The following is a 22,606-nucleotide window of genomic DNA, read 5'->3' as shown; positions in this document are numbered from 1 at the left end:
ACCGTTTTTCTCGTGTGTGTCAGACTTCACATCTCCCTCTCTTCCACTTCCACCTGTAGCTGCAAGGAGAGACTTCAGCTGCCCCTAGTGGCCCAGTGATTGTACATCAGAACTTAGGATTTAACTTTCAGGCCTGATTCCTGCAGCCATGTCTGTTAGCTCCCAGAGTAATAGCGTATGAGGAAAGATCAGACCATCTGCCCTATCTTTTCCCGCTTCATACAGAAGAATAAAATCAGTAAATGTGGCATTTAGCTCTGCTCTCTTTTGAACCACTTCCTGTCTATACCTCTGTGCGAATGGCACTTGGCAAAAGAGCAGCAAGAAGATCCAAAGTCGTGTCCTAGGCTTGCTCCATGTCCTTCCAGACTAGATTTTCCCCCTCGCTTGCTGAAAGTTGAATCCGCTAACTCCTGTTTGCAGGGACTACGGAATCATCCGAACTCTGGATTTACCCATCTATGTCACGCGGGTGAAGGGCAACAATGTGTATTGCCTGGATAGGGAGTGTCGTCCTCGGGTGCTCACCATTGATCCCACGGAGTTCAAGTTCAAGCTGGCCCTGATCAACAGAAAATATGATGAGGTACGAAACGAGAGGGCCCCCTAGGGTGCGAGAGGGCAGCACTGCTTTCTCCCTGAGTGATGTCTCCTTCCTGCCCTGCCGCACCCCACACGTCTAGGTGCTGCACATGGTGAGAAATGCGAAACTGGTTGGCCAGTCTATCATCGCTTACCTCCAGAAGAAGGGCTACCCTGAGGTGGCCTTGCATTTCGTCAAGGACGAGAAAACTCGCTTTAGCCTGGCACTGGAGTGCGGGAACATCGAGGTGAGGGGGACGGGGTCCTAAGCCCCATGTCGTTACAGAGAATGTGAGAGGGTGCGGGCTGCAGCGTGAAGGCATATTCCGGGCTTGCCTCTTCAGCGAGGAGGATGGAGTCTGAGATGGTCCGGGTTGTCAGATGGCGCTGTCTTCCTGTTGCAGCTTGCCCGTCTCTGCTACTTGCTGCCTCTGCTTCTGCCACAGCAATGCTACTGTCCTCATTGTCCCTTACTCTGAATCCATTAGCCTCTAGCGTAGGAGCAACATGGCAGGGACTCTGAAAGTTCTCATTTCCTTCACCTTTTACTTGCTGATTGGCTGCTCAGATGAACAGGTACTTAGGAAATATTGGGACCTAGACGTACAGGCATTATTTTTAAATGGGGAGGTGGCTTAGGTACATTGACTCTCTGGTTCTGAACTTCCTTATTATTTCTTATCTTTTCTAAAGCCCCCGGAGATCTTTAGACCTAGCAAGTGGAAAATAAGGTAGCTAAGCAAGAATTGACCCTGTGGAGTCAGCAGCTGCTAGGAGATGATTTCGTTTGTCAAAGTAAATTTCTGAGGAGGAGGATGTGTGATGTGATTCTTCTCTCCGTGGAGCCAAAGGGATCCTGTTTGGTGATAGGATTTTCAGTAGAATTAGACTGAATGGTAGCAGTGATTGCAAGTATAGAGAGTCTGTGGGAGATTTATGTAGAGGCGGATACTTCGACCATGGTCCCTGGTTTTGAGTCAAGGTACCCGCCAACCTGTTACCTCTGACCCTGGGGGTTCTTTAGATTGCTCTGGAAGCAGCCAAAGCACTGGATGACAAGAACTGCTGGGAAAAGCTGGGAGAAGTGGCCTTGCTGCAGGGGAACCACCAGATTGTGGAAATGTGTTATCAACGCACCAAAAACTTCGACAAACTTTCTTTCTTGTACCTTATCACTGGCAACCTGGAGAAACTTCGCAAGATGATGAAGATTGGTGAGCCCCAGAAGCTAAGGGTGGGGAGTGGGGGCGTTGAGGGAAGGTGAAGGCAGGTAGAGGGGAGGAGAGAGGGAACTTCGGAAAGAAGACCTAACCTGGTATCTTACTGACTTGATGCAGCTGAGATCCGAAAGGACATGAGTGGCCATTATCAGAATGCACTCTACCTGGGTGACGTGTCTGAGCGGGTGCGGATCCTGAAGAATTGTGGGCAGAGTAAGTAAGCATGCGGGACTCACCAGCTCCTTTGGGGCTTAGAAAGTATTTTCTCTTCGTGGTGAGTTACCCTTTGGTTACCCTAGTGGTGACGTATTTCCCTTTGTTGTGCATTTTTCCAGAAGAGAGAGCATGCTCCTACCATGCTCAGAAGACATGCTTCAGGGCCAAATGGAGGTACAGGCAGACTATTCAGTCTGTCCAAGCACTCTTAGGAAGACAGTTAATAGTCATGGAGGAACTAGGAGGTTAGGAGGTTTTAAAAGGTCCTGAAGCAGATACCCTAGTAAATATAGTTGGTTAGAGGTCGTTAGAGTTTTGTTTTGTTTTGTTTTGTTTTGTTTTCAAGTCTGGAGGTTTTACTCATTTACTTATTTATTTGTTATAGTCGTGTTTTTTCAAGTTTATTTATTTATTTTGAGAGAGAGAGCACGTGCGTGCGTGCGAGTGGGGAAGGGCAGAGAGAGGGGGAGAGATTGAGAATCCCAAGCAGGCTGTGTGCTGTTAGCGTGGAGTCCAGCATGGGGCTTGAACCCCTGAACTGAGATCAGGACCTGAGCTGAAACCAAGAGTCAGACGTTCAACTGACTGAGCCACAGCCACCCAGGTGCCCTCTTATTTACTTGTTTATATATTCTCAAAGGGAATTTTCTGAGAACCCACTGTGTACCAAGCACAGTGCTAGCATTTGAGATACGCCAGGAAACGAGGGAGATGTGATTTGGATGACGGTGCTAAGGAGTGAAGGGGTCAGACTCAGCATATCTTGTGCGGGTGGAAACAATGTGATCTGTTGAAGGGCTGGATGTGGGATGTGCGGATTGGAGTCAGGGACGATTCCCAGGTTCTTGTCAGCATCGATGCTAGAGCTTAAGGATAAGCGAGTACATCAGTCACTTGCTGCCGTGTGGCAAATTACCCTAAAGTCGAGCAGCTTAGAGCAACAAATGCACATTACCTCAGGTTACAGCATGGCTTAGCTGGGTACCTCTGGCTCACTGTCTGTCAGGAGTCTGCATCAGGGTAGGGTGTTGGCCAAGACTGCGGATGTCTCCGGCTCAAGTGGGGAGGATCCCTTCCCACGCTCACTGCGTGGCTGCAGGCAGTCCTCCGGTCCTTGCGGGCTGATGGCTGGGAAATGTCAACCTTCTGCCACACAGGCGTCTCCATAGGGCAGTTTGCAACACGGCAGCTGGCTTCCCTCAGAGCAGGCAATGGCATCCAGGTGGAGGCCCCGCTCTTTGTATCCCAATCTTGGAAGTGGTATCCCGTGGCTTCTGCCACGTCCTGTTTGTTGGAAGCAAGTTAACAAGGCCATTCCACGGTTTAGGGGAGGGGATGGTGCACAGGCTTGAAGACCAGGAGGCAGAGACCGCCGGGGGACATCTTGGACTTTCTACCACAAAGTCTGTTTTCTCTACAGAGTCCCTGGCCTATCTCACAGCTGCTACTCATGGCTTAGATGAAGAAGCCGAGAGCCTGAAGGAGACATTTGACCCAGAGAAGGAGACGGTAAGTTTTTATTTACATGAGTGTCTGATTACAGAATTAACTCTGAGATCGGGGGACAGTTTAAACCTCCAAGTGTCACTCTCCCACCTGGTTACCAGGAGAGGCAGAGGAATAAACGAGGTCAAAGGAGGCTCTGTAAACTTCCCCACATGATTCCTGAGAGCTGTTTGCTTTCAACCTTCTGCCTTTCAGATCCCAGACATTGACCCTAATGCCAAGCTGCTCCAGCCACCTGCGCCTATCATGCCATTGGATACCAATTGGCCGTTACTGACTGTATCCAAAGGCTTCTTTGAAGGCTCCATTGCCGGCAAGGGTAAGTGCCCACCCCTCCTGTAGTGTTTTTGTTGTCATGTGTTTGTGTTGTGAAGAGCTGTCCTCCAGAGTACCCTCAGCTCTTTGTCCTTTCTTCTGTGTGAGCGTCATGGAGCAGTGACACGCCAGTCTGAGCTGTGGTACGTTTTTTTGTTTTTTTTTAATGTTTGTTTATTTTTGAGGGAGGGAGGGAGAGAGAGAGAGCGAGCGAGCGAGAGAGCGAGCATGCAAGGGAAGGGCAGAGAGAGAGGGAGACAGAGAATCCCAAGCAGGCTCCGTGCTATCAGCGCAGAGCCTGACTTGGGGCTGGAACTCAGGAACTGTGAGATCGTTACCTGAGCTGAAATCAAGAGTCGGATGCTTTTAACCCACTGAGTCGCCCAGGCGCCCTGTGTTTGTGTATATGTGTACGTATGTATTAATAAATAGATCGATGTATGTATGGATTAATAAATAGAGAGAGAGGCAGGCTCCATACCCAGTGTGGAACCCAATGTGGGGCTTGAACTCACAACCCCAAGACCAAGACCTGAGTTTAACCAACTAAGCCACCTAGACATCCCATGTTTTAAAAATTAAATAAAAAAAAGTATATGAGATGATTAGAATTTGGAAAATAGGGGGAGAAAAGAGAGTTGTCTCAGTCTAGGCCTCGGGCAGCCACTGTGACCACGTGGGTGCATTTCCTCAGGTTTTAGCGTCTGTGTGATCAGTCCTGTTCAGTATCTCATCATTCGTGAGGGACAGTGTTAAGGCACCGAAGCAGCAATGTCAGACTCTGTCCCGTGGGCGTTTGCAGATGTGTGCTACCACCGTCCCCCACTCCCACCCTTACCTGCTCCTGTTGTTTTGGAGATGTCTGCTGGCTTATTTTTCCTGGCTGACAGCCTAGATGGACCCCAGGGCATTTTGTGCCCAGCCCCGCCCTCTCCTCCGTCTCTGACCTACCGTGTGTCCCCGTGCCCTGCACACGCTGGAGTGGCAGCAACTTAGAGATCTCGGCAGGAGACTCCAGGAGTTGCTAAGTAAAAAATGGTTCAGGGGGTAGTGTTTGGTGTCAGCAAGGCCAGTTGTTCCCGTCTCTCTTCTACTTCCTCTCTTTTTGAAACCTGCTGCAAGGTAGCATAGCATCTGTACTACAGAAGTAAATAATAAAAATATTAAGTGGACAGAGGCTTGGCATCTGCTTTTGTAAGGACGCAGCTTGCTTGCAGAAGAGGCCGGATCTCAGCCTTGCCTGGCTATAACCAGCTCCTTTGTGTTCTTCTGTCTGTAGGCAAGGGAGGAGCTCTGGCTGCTGATATTGACATTGACACCATTGGTACCGAAGGCTGGGGAGAGGATGCGGAGCTGCAGCTGGATGAAGGTGAGAGTTCTTCTGGGGGTCTCCTGGCGGGATGGGTGGCCTGGGGTGGGGGGGACAGGTGGGGGCTGGGCCGTTCTGCAGGCTTCCAGACCGTGGAACCGACAAGGATCCCAGCTTTGGGCTTTCTTCATGCTAAAATTCCATCACTGCAAATCCGCTTTGAGCCTGGATTTTCCTTACAGATGGGTTTGTGGAGGCTACGGATGGCCTGGGGGATGACGCTCTTGGCAGGGGACAGGAAGAAGGAGGCGGCTGGGATGTGGAAGAGGACCTGGAGCTCCCTCCTGAGCTGGTGTGTGGGGTTCTTGCCCCGGGGAGGCTCCCTCTGGGTCTCCCTGTGAAAGCCGGTGGCCATACTGCCCCCCACCCGTCCCGAGGCCCCCAGAAGGGAGGGGGTGTAGATCCTCCTGACCTGATGCTTATCTCCCATCAGCCGGTCAGGCTGCAGCAACAGCAGCTTATGAAAAGGCAGCAAGCTTTGTCGTCTGAATTGGAGCTTTTGGTTTATCGTTTTGTTACTGGTGAAGCTGCCCCTGTTTTGAGGGTCTTCTCCCACAAGCGCCGCCCGCCCCTTCCTCCCCGGTCGAGGCTGGGAGCAAGGTCAAGGACGGTGTTTAGACTTATCAGAATAAAGTGCTTGAATAGCTTATGAATGACTGATGTTTTTTCTCTTAGGATGTACCCCCTGGGGCAGCCGGGGGAGCTGACGACGGGTTCTTTGTGCCTCCCACCAAGGGAACCAGCCCAACTCAGGTGAGCAGGGACGCGCAACCCTGCGGGCATGCATGTTTCTGAGCTGGCTCTGCTGGACTCGTGCGTAACGAACGTGGCTGCTCTTCTGCTCTGGGTACAGGGGAGGGTAGTTTGGGAAGAGGAGGGGCTGTGTTTCAGTTGGCTTGGGTTTTCTGTTTCTTGTCAGATCTGGTGCAATAACTCTCAGCTTCCAGTCGATCACATCCTGGCAGGCTCTTTTGAAACAGCCATGCGGGTAAGTCTTAAGAGTAGCGTTGGCTCTTGCGGAGTGTTTGTCGCCCGGGGTCCCCAGGGAGGCGGTTGACTCCTCTTAACCAAACGGAAATTAACCTATACACGAGGGCAGAGGCGTGTATTTATCCTGGAAACCCCGGTCTTGCCTAGGGAAGGTAGCCTCCTAAGGCCTTCTTCTACTGGGTGGATCTTTCCAGCCATCTCCCACCCATTTATAGTCTGCTTCCTGGCTCACATCAGTAAGTTAGCGCCCCCTCAGGAGCAGGTATGTTACGATATGTTACATATGTTACGATAGCAACAGCAGCAACTCCAGTAACTACAAATGCAACAACCGCTAACGTTGACATACTGTGTGTCAGGCGCTATCCTGAATGCTTTATAGGTATTACTAAATGAGGTAGGTCCTATAATTAAGTATAATTTACTGATGAGGAAACAAGTACAGAGAAGTACCTTGCCCAAGGTTAGCGAGTTTTGCAGTGGCAAGGTCACGATTTTTATATTTCTTTCCTCTTGTATTCTAGCTCCTTCACGACCAGGTGGGGGTGACCCAGTTTGGCCCCTACAAGCAACTGTTCCTACAGACCTATGCCCGAGGCCGCACCACCTATCAGGCTCTGCCCTGCCTGCCCTGCATGTATGGCTACCCTAATCGCAATTGGTAAGGCCCCTTGCTCCTGGCTTCTGTGTCTTCCAGCGTGGGGTGGATATTTCAGATGATAGCCTGAGGGACAGTTAATGGTCGTCCCAGAGGGGAGGTTTCCTAGTAGGAAGGAACTTGGGCTCGACACTCTGTGAGGTTTGGTTTATACATCTGCGTCCAGTTCCCCCACCTGTTTCCCCTTTGAGTCTAGTGGATTCCGGGTTATCCCTTTTTCTTCTTCCTTTTCCAAACTTCCAGGAAGGATGCGGGGCTGAAGAATGGCGTGCCAGCTGTGGGCCTGAGGCTCAATGACCTCATTCAGCGGCTACAGCTGTGCTACCAGCTCACCACAGTTGGCAAGTTCGAGGAGGCCGTGGAAAAATTCCGTTCCATTTTACTCAGTGTGCCCCTCCTCGTCGTGGACAATAAGCAGGAGATTGCGGAGGTAGGAGGGGGTAGCCCATCCTAGTCCCGGGCACCCGCACGGTCTTGCCTCTGTGCCGTGACCTTGCTTTGCCCCTCTCTCAAGGCCCAGCAGCTTATCACCATTTGCCGTGAGTACATTGTGGGCCTGTCCATGGAGATAGAAAGAAAGAAGCTTCCCAAAGAGACTCTGGAACAGCAGAAGCGCATCTGTGAGGTACGATCTCTCTGGGCTTCTGCACGGTGCAGAGAGGTCCGCCCCTTCACCCTCCATTAGGTCTGAATTCTTAAAGTCCAAACCCACATTTCAGTCTGGGGACTAAGAGAAGTTTGGGCCTACTTCTCTGAGGAGAGGGTGTATTTTTCTACGCTTCTTCATTCCATCAGTCCTTCACAGCCCGGGGGCAGAAGATCGCAATGCCTTGTAGTCAGCCCCGTTTTTGTTTGCTTTGTGTTGTGTTTAATGCGTGTGCCGCAGCTTATAAATGACCTGTGTCTGCTGTACCGTCAGCCTGGCATGTGTCCCCCTCTCTGTCCACCAGATGGCAGCCTATTTCACCCACTCCAACCTGCAGCCTGTTCACATGATCCTGGTGCTGCGCACGGCCCTCAACCTCTTCTTCAAGCTCAAGAACTTTAAGACAGCTGCCACCTTTGCTCGGCGCCTGTTGGAACTTGGGCCCAAGCCAGAGGTGGCTCAACAGGTAGATGGGAGCTCCTTCCTCAGACATAAAGGGACCAGACCGGCTCTCACATGGAGGGAGTAGAAGCCAAGGCCTTTGTCTCTAAAACAAAGCACTGAATAACAACATTCAACAGAAGGAGGCAACCGAATGCCGTCTTCTCTTTACTTAGTGGCAAGGGTGCCTCCTTTTGTTCTTAGAAGGCGAACTCGTAACTCCTTCAGACAAGGCACAGGTGTAGAGGGACCTGCCACCTAGAAGAGCTCTGCCTTCCCGTCCCTGAGCTCTGCTACCCGTTCCCACCGCTGCTAACCTCCGCACACAGGTCCCGTTACTTGGGGTCTCTGAAGGTATTCCTCTTGGGCGGTGGAAGCCAATTTTAACCCTTTGAGTCCTGGCTCTGATCATCTCCAGGCTTGGTGGAGGACTGTGGGTCTAGATCCGTGGAACCACTGATACTGAGAAGGGGAGATCCTGATGCAGCAGGGGTGGTGATTGTCGTGACCCCTTCACGTGTGTCCTGTACAAAAGGACATACTCGTTCACTCGGTACAATGGCATCTCGAGTCAAGGAAATTACTGAACCGTGGTGAGTTGTGACGTGCAGCTTTCAGTCCTCTTAAATAAAATACTCCTTCCCTCCCTTAGACCCGCAAAATTCTGTCTGCGTGTGAGAAGAACCCCACAGACGCCTGCCAGCTCAGCTACGACATGCACAACCCCTTTGACATCTGTGCTGCGTCTTACCGGCCCATCTACCGTGGGAAGCCAGTGGAGAAATGTCCACTCAGTGGGGCCTGCTATTCCCCTGAGTTCAAGGGTCAAGTCTGCAAGGTCACTACAGTAAGTCCTGTCCTCTAGAAACACATCCAGGATATGGAGGGAAGAGGAAAGAAAGAGAAAATAGAAGCGTGTTGGTTCTTTTTTTCTTCCGTTTTTGCCGCTAGCTCCTTGAGACAGTGATACTAAAGAAAACTAGAGCTTCTCCCCACTGCTGGTTACTGAGCAGTAACAGATCTTAACCACATACTCTGCTGTACTCACTGAGGAGTGGAGGGAGTAAGCTTTCTGGGCTGTGCACCGTCACACATTCCCTAACTTTTCCCCCGTTTCCTTTTCCACAGGTGACAGAGATTGGCAAAGATGTCCTTGGTTTAAGGATCAGTCCTCTGCAGTTCCGCTGAGGCTCCCTCTGGTGCGTGCAGGGTCAAACACCGTATTTTCCTCTAGAGAACCAATCTCTATATCCTAACTTCTTTCTTCCTCAGCTGCCCTTCAAATTATTGACATTGAGCTGTCCTGCCCTAAAACTTAATGTCCCTTTCTCCTCTTCTATGGTTAATCAGAATGTCTAGACCTCTTTGTCGTCTTGTCAAGGTGACTACAGTTGTGGTGATCTCCTTCCCAGCTTAGATCGCTCAAGGAACAGATGAAAATTCCGTGATGAAACTTTGCCTACTGCATTCCTTCAGTGTTTATCTTTTCCCTCCCCACCGCCTTTGTATCTTCCTTTTGGATGGAAGCCGGATGTGATAAATAAGGCCGTAACTTTTACTCAGCCACAGCAAACTCTTAGCCATCCCCCCCGCGCCGTTTTCCTTGGGCATGTAAACTCCCAGGCAGGTACCCTGTGTGTACCCAGGAACTCAAAAGTCTGAGAAGAAACTGGTTTCCCAAGAATGCACATCACTTTTCATTGGTTTGTTCTTTATAGCCATTGTTCTTGTGTTTGTTTCTCACACTTAATAAAGTAAATTTCTATGAGAGTTTTGTGGCTCCATTTGTTTCCTGGACACTCTCATGTTCCTGTTTTATGTAGCTGCCCCACCAAAGCAGACGTCTTTTTTTTCTTCTTTTTTTTTTTACTTAGAGTGAGACAGAGAATCTGAAGTGGGCTCCAGGTTCCACGTTGTCAGTGCAGAGCCCGACCCGGGGCTTGAACCCACAAACCGTGAGGTTGTGACCTGAGCCGAAGTTGGACGCTCAACGGACTGAGCCACCCAGGCACCCTGATATCTTTTTTTTAATTACAGAAGTAATAAACACCCACTGTCTTTTTAAAAAATACATTTTTTTCATAGGATACATTAAACTGTGAGAACATAGCAAGTAGCTCCCCTGTTCCGTTACTGACAGCAACCTTTCCCCTTTTGCTAATTATAGCCAGTGCTGACTGAGCACCTACCGGGTACTTCTCGCTGTTCTAGACGTTTTACAGGTAATACACATATTACAGCGGTTACATTGTCAATACAGGGTTTTGCTTGTCGTGTGCTAAGACTACGTTGGGTAGATTGGCATGCTGTGTTTTTGATTACAGTTTGTACTTTTCATTTTAAACTCCGTTTCAGGGGCGCCTGGGTGGCTCAGTCGGTTAAGCATGCGACTTCAGCTCAGGTCGTGATCTCACGGTTTGTGGGTTCGAACCCCACGTTGGCCTGATAGCTCAGAGCCTGGAGCCTGCTTTGGACTCCGTGCCTCCCCCTCTCTCTGTCCCTTCCCCACTCTCACTCTGTTTCTCTCTCAAAAATAAATAAACATTTTAAAAATGCTGTAAAATAAGGTTTGGCAACAGCTTTCACTATACATTAGGCAGGAGGTGAATAAATATGTAAAGGAGGTGCTAGGAGTATCACACTAGTAAGGATAGAAAAGCAGAAGCAAGTTTAAGAGATGATGCAAAGGACAAATAACGTTTCAACTCCATCGTAATTCTCTCCAGTTACCTGCAGTATTTTTCTTTTTTTTTTTTTTTTACCTCCAGTATTTTTATTAACATGTTTATATTAACATAATAGTATAGGGGTGCCTGGGTGGCTCAGTCAGTTGAGCGTCCGACTTCAGCTCAGGTCATGATCTCATGGTCCATGAGTTCGAGCCCCGCGTCGGGCTGTGTGCTGACAGCTCAGAGCCTGGAGCCTGCTTCAGATTCTGTGTCTCCCTCTCTCTCTGGCCCTCCCCCATTCATGCTCTGTCTCTCTCTGTCTCAAAAATAAATAAACGTTAAAAAAAAACCAAAATAACATAATAGTATAAAGCCAAGCGAAATACCTATAATACGTGCTTGATGTAACTATAGTCCTATTTAGAGACATACATGTAAGTGGGTTGGAGTTAAATGAGAAAGCCTGGAACAACAGGTGTTGGGGAGAAAGCAGTTAATCAGAGAAGGATTAGATTATAGAAGTTTAGAATTGAAAAGAACTTTAATCTGAGGCCTAGAGTGATAACGGGTTTTGAACAAAAGTACTTAGTTATGGGGGCGCCTGGGTGGCTCAGTCGGTTAAGCAGCCGACTTCAGCTCAGGTCATGATCGCGCGGTCCGGGAGTTCAAGCCCCGCGTCAGGCTCTGTGCTGACAGCTCAGAGCCTGGAGCCTGTTTTGGATTCTGTGTCTCCCTCTCTCTGACCCTCCCCCGTTCATTCTCTGTCTTTCTCCGTCTCAAAAATAAATAAATGTTAAAAAAAAAAAAAAGTACTTAGTTACGGAATTGGGACTGGGACTTAAGTCTTCTGACTTTCAGTTCAGAATGTTTTCTCCTCAGTCACCACTTGTGTCTGGAAGAACACAGTACGGTTTGCACAGGTATGATTTAAAAACCCTGTGCCCTATCTGTGCCGGAAAGAGTACCTAATCTGGTACTCGACACGGTACTCAAATGTGCGTTTAGGAAGCTAAGGACGGAAGCCATGAAGTGACTTCATTTAGTTTTGTTTTGTTTTTAATGTTTACTTTTGAGAGAAAACGTGAGTGGGGGAGGGGCAGAAAGAGGGGACTCTGCCGCTGACGGCAGGAGTCCCATGCGGGGGCTTGAACTCATGGACTGTGAGCCAAACTGGGCCAAACTCAGACGCTCAAACGGCTGAGCCACCCCAGCGCCCCTAAGTGACTTCACTCAGATGTGATTTCTCCCTTTTAAGCTTTATAGCGCTTGACCCTTCTTTTAAGACATTTGCCTTGTACCATCCTGTGTGTACCTCTCAGTCTCATCCCACCTCCACCCTAATCCTCAGGCAGCTCTTTTGCAGCAGGGGCTGGTCCCATCTGTGTCACTCTCCTGGGTTGCGCCCCGCACAGGATCCTGCACAACAGTGGATGCGCTCTAAATGCTAACACAGATTTGCGTGGGGGGCAGTTCTGACCCATCTGAAGAGGAGAACCATCCCAGAGGAGGGAAGGGGTGTCTGGAGTTGTCTTTTACCGAGCCTCCCCCCGCTTCCCTGGATTAGAGGTTGGGTTCTATATGGAGAAAAGGGGTGGTTCGGGGAAGGTAGGTCTATGGCTACCACGATGAATGGTCCTCTGGCTCAGTCCGAGGTTCCAGACTTGCTTTTTCTGCCTGAATGGCTCCAACGCACCCTGTGCTCTAACTAAGCTCCTAGTCCTGTGTCCTTCATTCTGGCAACCCTGACGGAGAATAGGAAATGAGAGACAGCCGCCGGATCCCGCGGAGAAGTGTGCCTCATCAGGGTCCGGGAGGGCTGCGAGTGGCCAGTGAGCGCCAGCGGGGTTGTAGGCCCTCGCCTAGGAGCTGAGCTTACAGCAGTGAAGACCACGGATGGCAGTCCTCGCCCGCTGGGTGTTCAAATTCCACGCAGTGCCTGGGGGGCCAGTGTAAAGAAGGAAGTAAAATCAATAGAATGTCAGAGAGTGCTAAGTGTTGAGAAGCATATGATGAAAGAGCCTCTTCTCTGGATAACGCGAGAAGTTGAAATAAAGGAAGCCGGGCTAATCAGTAACCTGGTAGAATTTCACAGTGAGTTCCACTCCGTTAGTTCAACGGTTCCTGGCGAGAAAGAAAACAAACAAAACCCAACCCACAGAGCCTCCTGTCCCTTTAAAAATGGCGGCTCCGGCCCGGCCTGCACTACTACTGGTTGCACGAGGACAAGGGGAGGGGCGAGGGGGCGGGGCCGAGGCCCGGACGCCGCGAAGCCCCGCCTCCTACGGCAAGCCGGAGGTAGCAAGATGGCCGCCGCTGAGGAGGCTTGTGGTGCTGGGGCCGACGCGGACCGGGAATTGGAAGAGCTTCTGGAAAGTAAGAACTCGTAAAGGGGAAGGCCCGACGGTGGGCGGTTGTAAGGGCTCATTCCGGGGCAAACTGCGCCCGAGATATTGGGGGCGGAGCGGGAGAGGCTTTCCAAAGGTTGGCCGGGGGCAGAGGGTCTGCCTGTGACTCCGAAGAAAATCTCTGGGTCACCCTCTCCTTCCTCCGCGGAGGGAGCTCGGGAGCCCACGTTGGGCCCCAGAGCGTCTCAGACCGTCGATCTCCCTGCCGGAGGGGAAGCAGTAGCCCGCCGGACGGTGTTTCACGATCCGGCACCGAACTCCCCTAGGTTTCGGTGAGCAAGTTCTTGTTAACCTAACTTCCTTCCCGCCAGCGGCAGTTTTCGGTCTTTGGTGGGCTGCGAACCGACCGCTCGCGTTAAGGGTCGACCAGCCCTTGGCGCGGCCTTCTGTGCGCTGCCCTCTCCCCCCTTTTTTCCTCTCGCCAAGCCTTTCACCTTTCCCTCCCCGGGCCCCATTCCAGTACTTTCGCCGTGCCAGACAGCTCAAGCCGACTCCTTTCCATTACTCTGAAAAACTGAGGGGGAGAGGGCTTTAGGGGGAGACAGCTCACCCTCCTGAAAGAGGCTGGATGTTCGTTTCTTCCCCGCCCAACGCTCTTCTGTTGGTTTCTTGCCCACAGTGGGGCCAGTGTCCTCCCGCTAAGCCCAGCAAGCGGATTGGTGGTGAGGACTCAGGTTTTTAGAGCAGAGGTGAATATGTTTTGTCTCTTGCCCAGTCACAGAGATGTGGGCAGGCAGAAGGATGAACAGAAACGGTGAGGAGTGCCAAGTGACTCTGTGGATTGGCACATAGTTATCTGCGGAGATGAGGCCAGAGGAAGCTCTAGGAACTTTGCCCAGGGAGGGCTGAACCCGGCGTTAGGAGAAGAGAGTTTAATGTCCCCCAGGGACTGTCGCGTGCTGTCCCTCAGTTTGTGCGAGTACCAGGACCCACGGGAAGCAGGGTGGAACGTCTTGTGGCTTTTGCTTTCTTGCCAAAAATTACGCCCTCGAGGGCTCCAGAGTGAGTTCAGGAGTTTAAGGACACCTGTGTTCTCTGCTCTCGTTGGATATTTGTGTGGGATTTCTGGGGAATCGGTAGAATGTGGCAAGGAAGTCGCTGCGTAGATGGAGATGTCTTTGCAGAGCTTTTAAGTCTCTCTTTCCTGCTATGAGAGAGACGCCTCTTCCACCTTTAGGGATTTCTTCCTCTTTGATCCCAATAAATTGGGTAATGAAGAGGGAAGTGGGCAGCTTATTGAGGGGTGGGCCAGGAGAGGGACACTTAAAAGGGAGATGACACTTTGAAAGACTGTCCTCTTAATGCTGTGCCCAGAACTTACCCCGCCCCCGCCCCCCACCAAGCCTTGAATCCTCATCCGTCCCCAACACACACACTATGTCTCTTGTCTCTGAAGGTGCTCTCGATGATTTCGATAAGGCCAAACCCTGCCCAGCGCCCCCGCCTACCACCACGCCCCCTGATGCTTCGGGGCCCCAGAAGAGATCGCCAGGAGACACTGCCAAAGTATAAATTCCACCCTCTTAAGGGAGGGGGGGGGGTGGGCAAGCACCTGCAAGCAGAGGTGGGGCAGGCCCCTGTGGGCTGGAGTGGATTGGGGGGAGGGGGCCTGGCCTGACCCTGAGGATGGATTGGTGGGATCTTGAGGAAGCGCTTCGAAGAGAAGGCAGGTTTAAAAGGTTGGTTTGGGGATGCCCCCTATACCCTTCCGTCAGTGGCCCGGTGCCTTTCTCACTGTCCTCCTGAAAAGAGGTAGTTAGAATGTCCAGTGGAGGTGGGCAGGAGGGCAGCACTGCATCTCCCAGAGCCCCTGCCTGTGGCTTCTGTCGGTGGGGGCCAAGTAAGAGATGCATTTTGCCCGCCCCCCCTCGCTGCAGGATGCCCTCTTCGCCTCCCAAGAGAAGTTTTTCCGAGAACTGTTTGACAGCGAGCTGGCTTCCCAAGCCACTGCAGAATTCGAGAAGGCCATGAAGGAGTTGGCTGAGGAAGAGCCCCATCTGGTGGAGCAGTTCCAAAAGCTCTCAGAGGCTGCCGGGAGAGTGGGTGAGGAGGCGGCCCTGGGGGGCTGGAGACCCCTGAACAGACCTCCACAGTGTTGGTTACGCACAGAGAGCACTCTTAGTCAAGCTGACAGCACTCGTCATATCACGGCCACCGGGTGGGGCCAGGAGATGGGAGGAGGGACGGGGACGCTGCGTCATGCGAGGGGGCGAGGCTGAAAAGTCACAGAAGAGAGTACTGAAAACTGACCATTTTAAAGGTCATAGTGTTGTGGGTGTCTTCGTGGAGAACAAAGTGACACCCGGTTCGAGTAGATCTGTGAAAGTGACTGTGAAGGTGACCACGGAGGATTCAGAGGTTTGGAGTGCTAGTGACTCACCAGTAAATGCTGCGTATCCAAGCTGATAACCAGCGCAGTCTGGGGAAGCAGACAGTAAAAGTCCAAAAGACTTGGCCTTTCTCGATCTTCCCTAGGCAGTGATGCAACCTCCCAACAAGAATTTACATCTTGCCTGAAGGAGACACTAAGTGGACTCGCCAAAAATGCCACTGATCTTCAGGTGAGGGGAAGGGGCGGGGGCCACGAGAGCCCGTCAGACACATCAGCAAAAAGACAGACTCTCTTGGGTAGCATCTGAAGTCTGTCCCTGCCACACTCTTTTGCTGCTGGCAAGTTCAAATAGTTCTTTCCCACTTGAAAGGGTGCTAAGCATCCCAAGAAGGCACTGTCTTCAACTTACGATGGGGTTACATCCTGGCCAATCCATCATAAGTTGGAAATACCACAAGTTGAAAATGCATTTAATACACCTACCCTACCAAACATCACAGCTTAGCCGCACCTACCTTGAGTGTGTTTAGAATACTTACGTTAGCCTGTGGGTCTGCAAAATCACCCAACACCAAGCCTATTTCCTAGTAAAGCGTTGAGTATCCCATGTAATTTAGTGAATGCTGTACTGAAAGTAGAAAACAGAATGGCTACGTGGGGACAGAGTGGTTGTCAGTGTCATCAGTTGTTGATCCTGGTGATCACGTGACTGCCTGGGAGCCACGGCCACCGTGGCATCTCGAGGGAGTATCATCTGCATATCGCCAGCCCCGGTCAAGGATCCAAATTGAAAATTTGAAGTAAAGTTTCTCCTGAATGTACATCCTCTTCACACCATCTAAAACTGAAAAGTGGTCGTAAGTCGGACCATCTGTATTTGCTCACCTCTCTCCTGTCCTTTCTAGAACTCAGGCATGTCAGAGGAGGAACTGACCAAGGCCATGGAAGGGCTGGGCATGGAAGAAGGGGATGGGGAAGGGAACATCCTCCCCATCATGCAGAGTATCGTGCAGAACCTACTGTCCAAGGACGTGTTGTACCCATCACTGAAGGAGATTACAGAAAAGGTTTGTGAACTTCTGTTTCTGCCTTTCCTCCTCATTTTCCACTGTGTCGACGACGCCTGTGGGCTACCTTGTCTGCCTCGAGCCTACAGAGCTGGAGTAACTCGAGTGCACAGTCTCTCTGCTCTTTTTTCCTTTGTTTATTTGGAACAGGAGAGTGGGGAGGAGCTGTGTCTTTGGGAATAAACGTACCACACTGAAGATGCTTAAGGCAGAAGGGGAGGCTCTTCAGCTCTGGTTTTCTGTAAACTGGTTCGAGGCTGTTGTCTGGTCAACCCTTTCTTGTATTTCTTACCAGTCATTTCTCTGACGATGATTTACTGGCTTTATGCTATAAACAATTTAAGATAGTGTAAAAGATGGTCCTTGCTGTCAAAGAGCTTACAGTTTCACGAAAGAAACAAAATACAGGAACAGAAGCCTTTCAACGACACGGTGCGACATGCGGTCAAGAGTGAAGTGGACAGTGGAGACCAGGAGGCAGCAGACTGGGGTCCGGGTGCACCAAATCCAACTGTCAAGCGAAGAGTGGTTCTTGACATTTATAAAGGTTGTAAAGTCAGAACAGACAAAGGAAAGAACATGTGACAGAGAGATCACACATGGCCCATAAAGGCTAAAATGTTTATACTGTCTGGCTCTTCACAGAAGAAGTGTGCCGTCCTCTGGGAACTGTAAATGCTGGCACAGCCAGGTGACGTGGTTGGAGTCAGTGCTGCGGACGTCTTTAGTGTTGACTTCCCCTAGGTCCCCTCCCCCCTCGGATTTTCTTGCTTTTCAGATTTTATTGCCCTTCCTATCCACTGTCCATTAATTCTTCTGCACCTGTTCTCCCTTTCCTTAGTATCCAGAATGGTTGCAGAGTCACCGGGGGTCTCTTCCTCCAGAGCAGTTTGAAAAATATCAGGAACAACATAGTGTCATGGGCAAGATATGTGAGCAGTTTGAGGCCGAGACCCCCACAGACAGCGAGGCCACTCAGAAGGCTCGTTTTGAGATGGTGCTGGATCTCATGCAGCAGGTGAGGCCTCCTCTTGCCGCCTGCCCCCGGGTGCTGCTGGGTGTGTGTTCGGTGGAGCGGGTTTCTGGGAAGAAGGCCACGCTGCCAAACCCAGGTGGTGGAGGGAGCACGAGAGAGGCCACGCAGCCTGGTCCCCGGGAGAAAGGAGAGAGACAGTGGCTCAGATACTTCTTTCGGACTGCCGTTTCGTGGGATTCTCTCCTTCTCACGTTCCTCTTACTTTCCAGCTACAGGATTTGGGCCATCCTCCAAAAGAGCTGGCTGGGGAGATGGTGAGTATATCTTCTCTTAGATTTGAACCTGAGCCCAAGTTTCTGGAATTCTGTAGTCTCGAATGATTCCACTTGAGGTGATCGCTGTGGCCACTGGGGACGCACCTTCAACAGCTGTCGCTTGAGGTAAGAGCAGTAATCTCAGTCCCTCCGTCTCTTCTCCAGCCTCCTGGCCTCAACTTTGACCTGGATGCCCTCAATCTGTCAGGCCCACCAGGTGCCAATGGCGAACAGTGTCTGATCATGTGAAACACAACACGCGTTCGGCCCTGATTCCCAGCCATGGGGAACATCTGGAGTCAGCAGAACCACTGGGAGCCGAGGCAGGAGTGTCGTCTGCAGGAGCAGTCTGCCCACTGCCCTCTGTCATCCCAGCTGAGATTGTGCCATACCAGCTGAGGCTTTTACTCTGTCTTTCTGGTAATAAGGCCTATTGTGCGGGCCGTTTCTGTGAACCCTATCCGTTGTGGTTTCTGCTGCTAGCAAAGGCCCAGCTACCTACCAGGTGAAGGAAAGCACCCCTTTGGGGGCATGCCCTTCTTCCCCCTCCCAACTAATGTTATATATGGCCACACTGATGTTCACTTTTACATCCAGGGTCTTTGTGCCTTGTCTCTACTCCCTCTCTCGGACTGGGGAGCAGAGACAGAGTCCTGGGGCTCCGTGTTTCTCTAGTTCTTTTGGGAAGAGCCTTTGGAAATGAATGGGGAGAAATTCAGCCTGGGCTGGGGCTCTCGGTCTGTCACCGTGTCCTCTTGCCTTCAGACAGACCGTTGGGAATTCCGTGGAGGGAAAGGAAGTAGGGGCTTTTGCCTCTGATCACAGTAGGGTTGAAAGAGAAGCCCTGGGATTCTCCTCTCGCCAGGTGCTGAGCCTCCAGGTCCCTGGTGTAGTTTGAGAACTCAAGTCACCAGCTTGGGTCTTTGTATGACGCTGTGTGATCTGGGTGAACCCAGCCCTTGACCTTCCTGTGCCCCCTGCCTCTCCTCCTCTTCTCTCTTTTTAAATACCCGTTTATCCCAGCCCTTCTCTGCACCCAAGCTGTGACATGGAAGGGCCATCCACTACTCTGATTGGCCTCCTCCCTGGAAAACATACATAATTACAGTGTCAGGTCTAGGAAATGAAAGACCGTTCTTCCCCAGATGTGTTCTGGCTTATTTGAGACCTCTGATTTCTCTGAATCCCGTCCCTTGATTAAGCAGGTGACTTGGGAACGGGAGTGGGGTGCAGCTCGGGTCCTTTCTCTTGACTAATAAATATTCTGATTGAGGAGTGTGGCCTGTTTTGCGTTCAGGTCTTTCTCTGCTCTTCCTCGGCTTCTGTGAGCTGCAGCGTGAGGAGTGTTTGCAGACCAGTTCCTACCATTGCAGTGCTGGTCCTACCGCCGCCCCCATCCCCAGCTGAGGCTGCCCCTCAGTTGGCCAAGGACGCTGGACGGCCATCTTGCCTCGTTGCCTCTGGGTGTTCCAATCTGGGAAGCCCTTCAGTTGGTGTTGTATCCTAAGGTTTCACATTTTTATTATTGTTAGCAATATATTACTAACGTTTTTAAAATTATTTCTGTTATCATTGTTATTTTGAGTTGATCTTGCCCTTCTCTTTGGGAACCACTGCATCTATGGACCTTGGCTGCCACGTGTTGGTGGATGCTCTGGTCAGACCAGCTGGCTCTCCTGTCTCAGCACTCAGAAGATAATGCACAGGGCAGGTGACACTCAGCCTCTGAGTCACTTTGCGCTCCGAACATGCCACTTCCCAGGGGTTAAGCTTTCTTACCCTTAAGACGATTCCACACATTCTGTGGATGGGGGATTGAGCCTCAAGCTGTTTGGGAAGGTCTAGGTACTGGACCGCATCAGAATATGAAAGCCCCAGTCTGAATCTGACTCCTCTGTTGTGTAGGAGGTGGAAAAAGCGGAGGCAGACTCGTGATGGTGGTCACAGGGCCTGAATGGCCAAAAGTCTCTACCAGCTCCGTCCAAACACCGGACGAGGATAGAGGGGAGGAGGGAAGGACAAAAAGACCGTGTCCCTGAACCATGTACCTGCTGGACTGGCGGTTCTCTTTTACCGATTTTCAGTCCTGCTGTCCTAGTCAGGGCTTACTCCAGGAATCCAGACAGATGCTCTAGTCCAATTTAGTTTTGTTCCCAAGCCATTTGTTTTCATTTTGATTGAACATGAACAAACTGACCTCCAGCTCCTCTCTGTCCCGGAAGCGCTGTTGGGGTGGTTCTGGGCTCATGGAAGACCGAGCGGTCCTTCTCAAACCGTCTGCTAAAGAGCCAGGGTTTTTGTTTTGTTTATTTCACCCAGTCCTTCGTACGCTCAGATGTGTTCCCGTTACCCGTGGCAAGTGCAGTTCACACAGCGTGCCACCCACTACGCAGGCTTGGCTACACCCAAGCTGACCAGACCCCTTTCAGCAGGCTGAGTCCACTGGTCATGCACCTGGACATCACAGCAATGTCAGAACGCTAAGACATTTCTAGACACTCTGAACTTCTAACTCATCATGTTGCAGACGGGTACAAAACTGTTCACAGACCAGTACAAGTCTCTGAACCACCTTGGGCAGCACTGCTCTGGGGCCCTCCTCGGTCTCCACAGCTCCGTCGGCCACACTGGTATGCTTCTGTACTTGTTCTCTCTCACGTGAGGGTTGCCTCCAGTCCACTTCTTCTTTGGCTAGGGTGTGTCGCTGTAAGGACCTCTATATTATTTTTGGAGCCTTTTCTTTTGCTTAAAAATAACCATTAAGAAGTTTAGGTTTAAGCTATATGTAGAGTTTTTATGCTGCTGTCAGACTTTAAAGGAGGTACCCCTTTGTTCCAAAATTCTGTATGTTAGAAAATAAATTTGTAGTTGTTTGGATGGTTTCATGAGTTAAGAATCGAATTCATACAGAATTTGTGGTAATGAGGATATTTTCCCGTGACTCTGGAGACCATCCTGGCAAGGGCCCCAGGAGGTGCTTATCATACACTGTCAAGATGGCTGGGGAGCTTGGAAAAAACGATGGTCCACAGTAAACGAGGTTGAGATGATAGACCTTACGAGAAACGATCAAAAGGCTTAGAGGAAGTGGGCATGTGAGAACGAATGTATATTACACCGGAAAACCCACTAGCTGACCATGTTCCTTAGGAAGGTCTGGGGACATTTTTGTTTGTTTTATGAAGGAAAGGCACTAATGAATGGGTCACTGGCATCTTTGGGAAGTTTAGAAGTGGCTGTCTCTGTGGGTGGAGGCTGATGGCAGGGGATGTTTAAGAACTGGTTTCCCTTGTAGCAGTGGGGATGATAGGATCCTCGCATAGCGGAAGCCAAGTGGCAACACTTAACTCTCAGAGTCAGGGTGGGCGGGTTTCCATAGGGCAGCATGTTCAAAGTGGAGATGGCTAATGGAACGTGGGTGGTCCCAGGGACCAGATAAATGGACAGCCAAGCAAGGTATTGGTTTGTATTTAATTAAGAGATCAAGAATGATTGAGCAGAAGAATGAGATCAGTAATTTGAAAAGTCAAAATTCCGGGGCTCCTGGGTGGCTCAGTCGGTTAAGTGTCCGACTTCAGCTCAGGTCACGATCTCGCGGTCTGTGAGTTCGAGCCCTGCGTCGGGCTCTGGGCTGATGGCTCAGAGCCTGGAGCCTGCTTCCGATTCTTTGTCTCCCTCTCTCTCTGCCCCTCCCCTGTTCATGCTCTGTCTCTCTCTGTCTCAAAAAAAATAAACATTAAAAAAAAAAAAAATTCCCTGCCCATTTCTTAGGCCTGAGACAGTTCTTAGATTCAAACTATCAATTGAAAGATCCATTTACTTAGTCAACCATGTATTGGGGGAAGATTGCCCAGATTTTTTAAGTTGGAAAATAGGGATACTGGGCCTGAGTTGACTTTGATACCCAGGGACCCGAAGCGCCACCACAGCACTGCCCTTCCTGTGCCCCGTCCTCATCGCAGTAGGGGAATATGGGGTCAGAACGGAGTGCCTGCCTGAATCTGCCTCACGGTGGGTCCAGAAACCCACTTTATGGTCATTTTTTTTTTTTTTTTTTTCAGTTTCCAAATGTACAATCAGAATGGACATTCTTGACAATCGGCAGAAAGCCCAAGTAGAAGCCCCTGAAACTGCATCCCCACCTCTACCAAGATAGAAAATAAAAAATACTGCGTTCTGGGGGAAATGGCAGTAATTAGTTCAACGCTTAAAAGGGTAGAGGGATGCTGGAGTGTGGGTCTCCATCATTTCTTCTTTTAATTCCACCCGTCTGGCTCTTGCAAAAACTGGATTGGCCTGAGGCGGATTGCATGGGGCTACTGCAGACTTCGGTGGGTAGTAGTCCAAGCAGTACCGTGTTGGGTGTGTTTCCTCTACGAGAGGAAGTAACACAGCTTCTGGTATAGGTACGTGGTTTTTAACGTGTACTGTCTGACCCTCTACAGAAAGCTTGCCAACCCCTCATCTAGTGAATACGTTCTTCCAAGGAGTATCAGAAACAGTTTGCATTCCCAAGTGGTGGGCACCAGTATATATTCACAGTCTTGATCTGGAGCTATGTTACTTCTCCCCCATCGTCACAGTGTAGCCCATTCTGCAGGGTACCACGTTTGTTTGTATGCTTTGTGTAGCTTACGCTACTCAGGGATTAAGGACACGCTAATCAGACTTGATGAACAAGCAGTGTCAAGTATTCTGGGTTCCTTGGTGAGACACATGCACTCCGGAGAGTGGAAAATAAATCCTGCAAAGATGCACGGTCGTGCCACGTTGGTTAAGTTTTTAGGAGTCCAGTGAGCTGGAGCATTCTGGGACATTCTCTCTAAAGCAAAGGGTGAGTTATTGCATCTTGTGTATTTTACCCCAAGAAAGAAGCGCGGTGACTTAAGTAGGCCTCTTC

At 50.5% G+C, this 22,606-nt stretch overlaps 2 protein-coding genes across 4 annotated transcripts in view; both read left to right on the top strand.

The window, feature by feature from the left end:
- The window catches only part of COPA (COPI coat complex subunit alpha), a 44,724-nt gene extending 35,013 nt beyond the window's left edge, over positions 1–9,711 (top strand). Inside the window, exons 18-34 of one of the 2 annotated variants that reach the window (XM_053209640.1) lie at positions 424–586; positions 684–830; positions 1,607–1,796; positions 1,920–2,015; positions 3,439–3,527; positions 3,720–3,843; positions 5,119–5,208; positions 5,391–5,500; positions 5,884–5,961; positions 6,128–6,196; positions 6,723–6,859; positions 7,100–7,286; positions 7,371–7,481; positions 7,807–7,968; positions 8,596–8,790; positions 9,072–9,142; positions 9,303–9,711. In XM_053209640.1, the coding sequence (XP_053065615.1) occupies positions 424–586; positions 684–830; positions 1,607–1,796; positions 1,920–2,015; positions 3,439–3,527; positions 3,720–3,843; positions 5,119–5,208; positions 5,391–5,500; positions 5,884–5,961; positions 6,128–6,196; positions 6,723–6,859; positions 7,100–7,286; positions 7,371–7,481; positions 7,807–7,968; positions 8,596–8,790; positions 9,072–9,131 (2,008 nt within the window). In that variant the 3' untranslated portion in view covers positions 9,132–9,142; positions 9,303–9,711. Of the gene's footprint in view, positions 1–423; positions 587–683; positions 831–1,606; positions 1,797–1,919; positions 2,016–3,438; positions 3,528–3,719; positions 3,844–5,118; positions 5,209–5,390; positions 5,501–5,883; positions 5,962–6,127; positions 6,197–6,722; positions 6,860–7,099; positions 7,287–7,370; positions 7,482–7,806; positions 7,969–8,595; positions 8,791–9,071 lie in introns of both variants that reach the window. The other variant, XM_027048440.2, reaches the window with a different exon arrangement.
- A 3,145-nt stretch (positions 9,712–12,856) lies between these two features.
- Positions 12,857–20,588, top strand: PEX19 (peroxisomal biogenesis factor 19). Of its 2 annotated transcripts, none has more exons than XR_008293012.1 (8): positions 12,857–12,985; positions 14,414–14,523; positions 14,895–15,060; positions 15,493–15,578; positions 16,255–16,416; positions 17,258–17,434; positions 17,662–17,832; positions 17,915–20,588. XR_008293012.1 is itself a non-coding variant. In XM_015076205.3 (8 exons), the coding sequence occupies exons 1-8, from the start codon at positions 12,916–12,918 to the stop codon at positions 17,953–17,955; spliced, it is 900 nt and encodes a 299-aa protein (XP_014931691.2). In that variant the 5' UTR covers positions 12,857–12,915; the 3' UTR covers positions 17,956–20,588. The 2 variants fall into 2 exon arrangements, 1 of the variants encoding a protein (XP_014931691.2); XM_015076205.3 differs by having other exon boundaries at positions 17,662–17,706; positions 17,872–20,588.
- Positions 20,589–22,606: the final 2,018 nt, after the last annotated feature.

This window comes from Acinonyx jubatus, chromosome E4 (genome assembly GCF_027475565.1).
Source record: "Acinonyx jubatus isolate Ajub_Pintada_27869175 chromosome E4, VMU_Ajub_asm_v1.0, whole genome shotgun sequence".
Classification (NCBI taxonomy): domain Eukaryota; kingdom Metazoa; phylum Chordata; class Mammalia; order Carnivora; family Felidae; genus Acinonyx; species Acinonyx jubatus.
The sequence above is the reverse complement of the archived record's forward strand: the minus strand, read 5'-3'. Positions and strand labels throughout refer to the sequence as shown.

What these genes read in the sequence shown, in the direction of transcription:
- PEX19 (XM_015076205.3), top strand. Translation starts at nt 12,916, where the DNA reads ATGGCCGCCGCTGAGGAGGCTTGTGGTGCTGGGGCCGACGCGGACCGG. An exon ending in CGCCAGGAGACACTGCCAAA is followed by an intron (nt 14,524 to 14,894) that starts GTATAAATTCCA and finishes CCCTCGCTGCAG; the next exon opens with GATGCCCTCTTCGCCTCCCA. An exon ending in AAGAGCTGGCTGGGGAGATG is followed by an intron (nt 17,707 to 17,871) that starts GTGAGTATATCT and finishes TCTCTTCTCCAG; the next exon opens with CCTCCTGGCCTCAACTTTGA.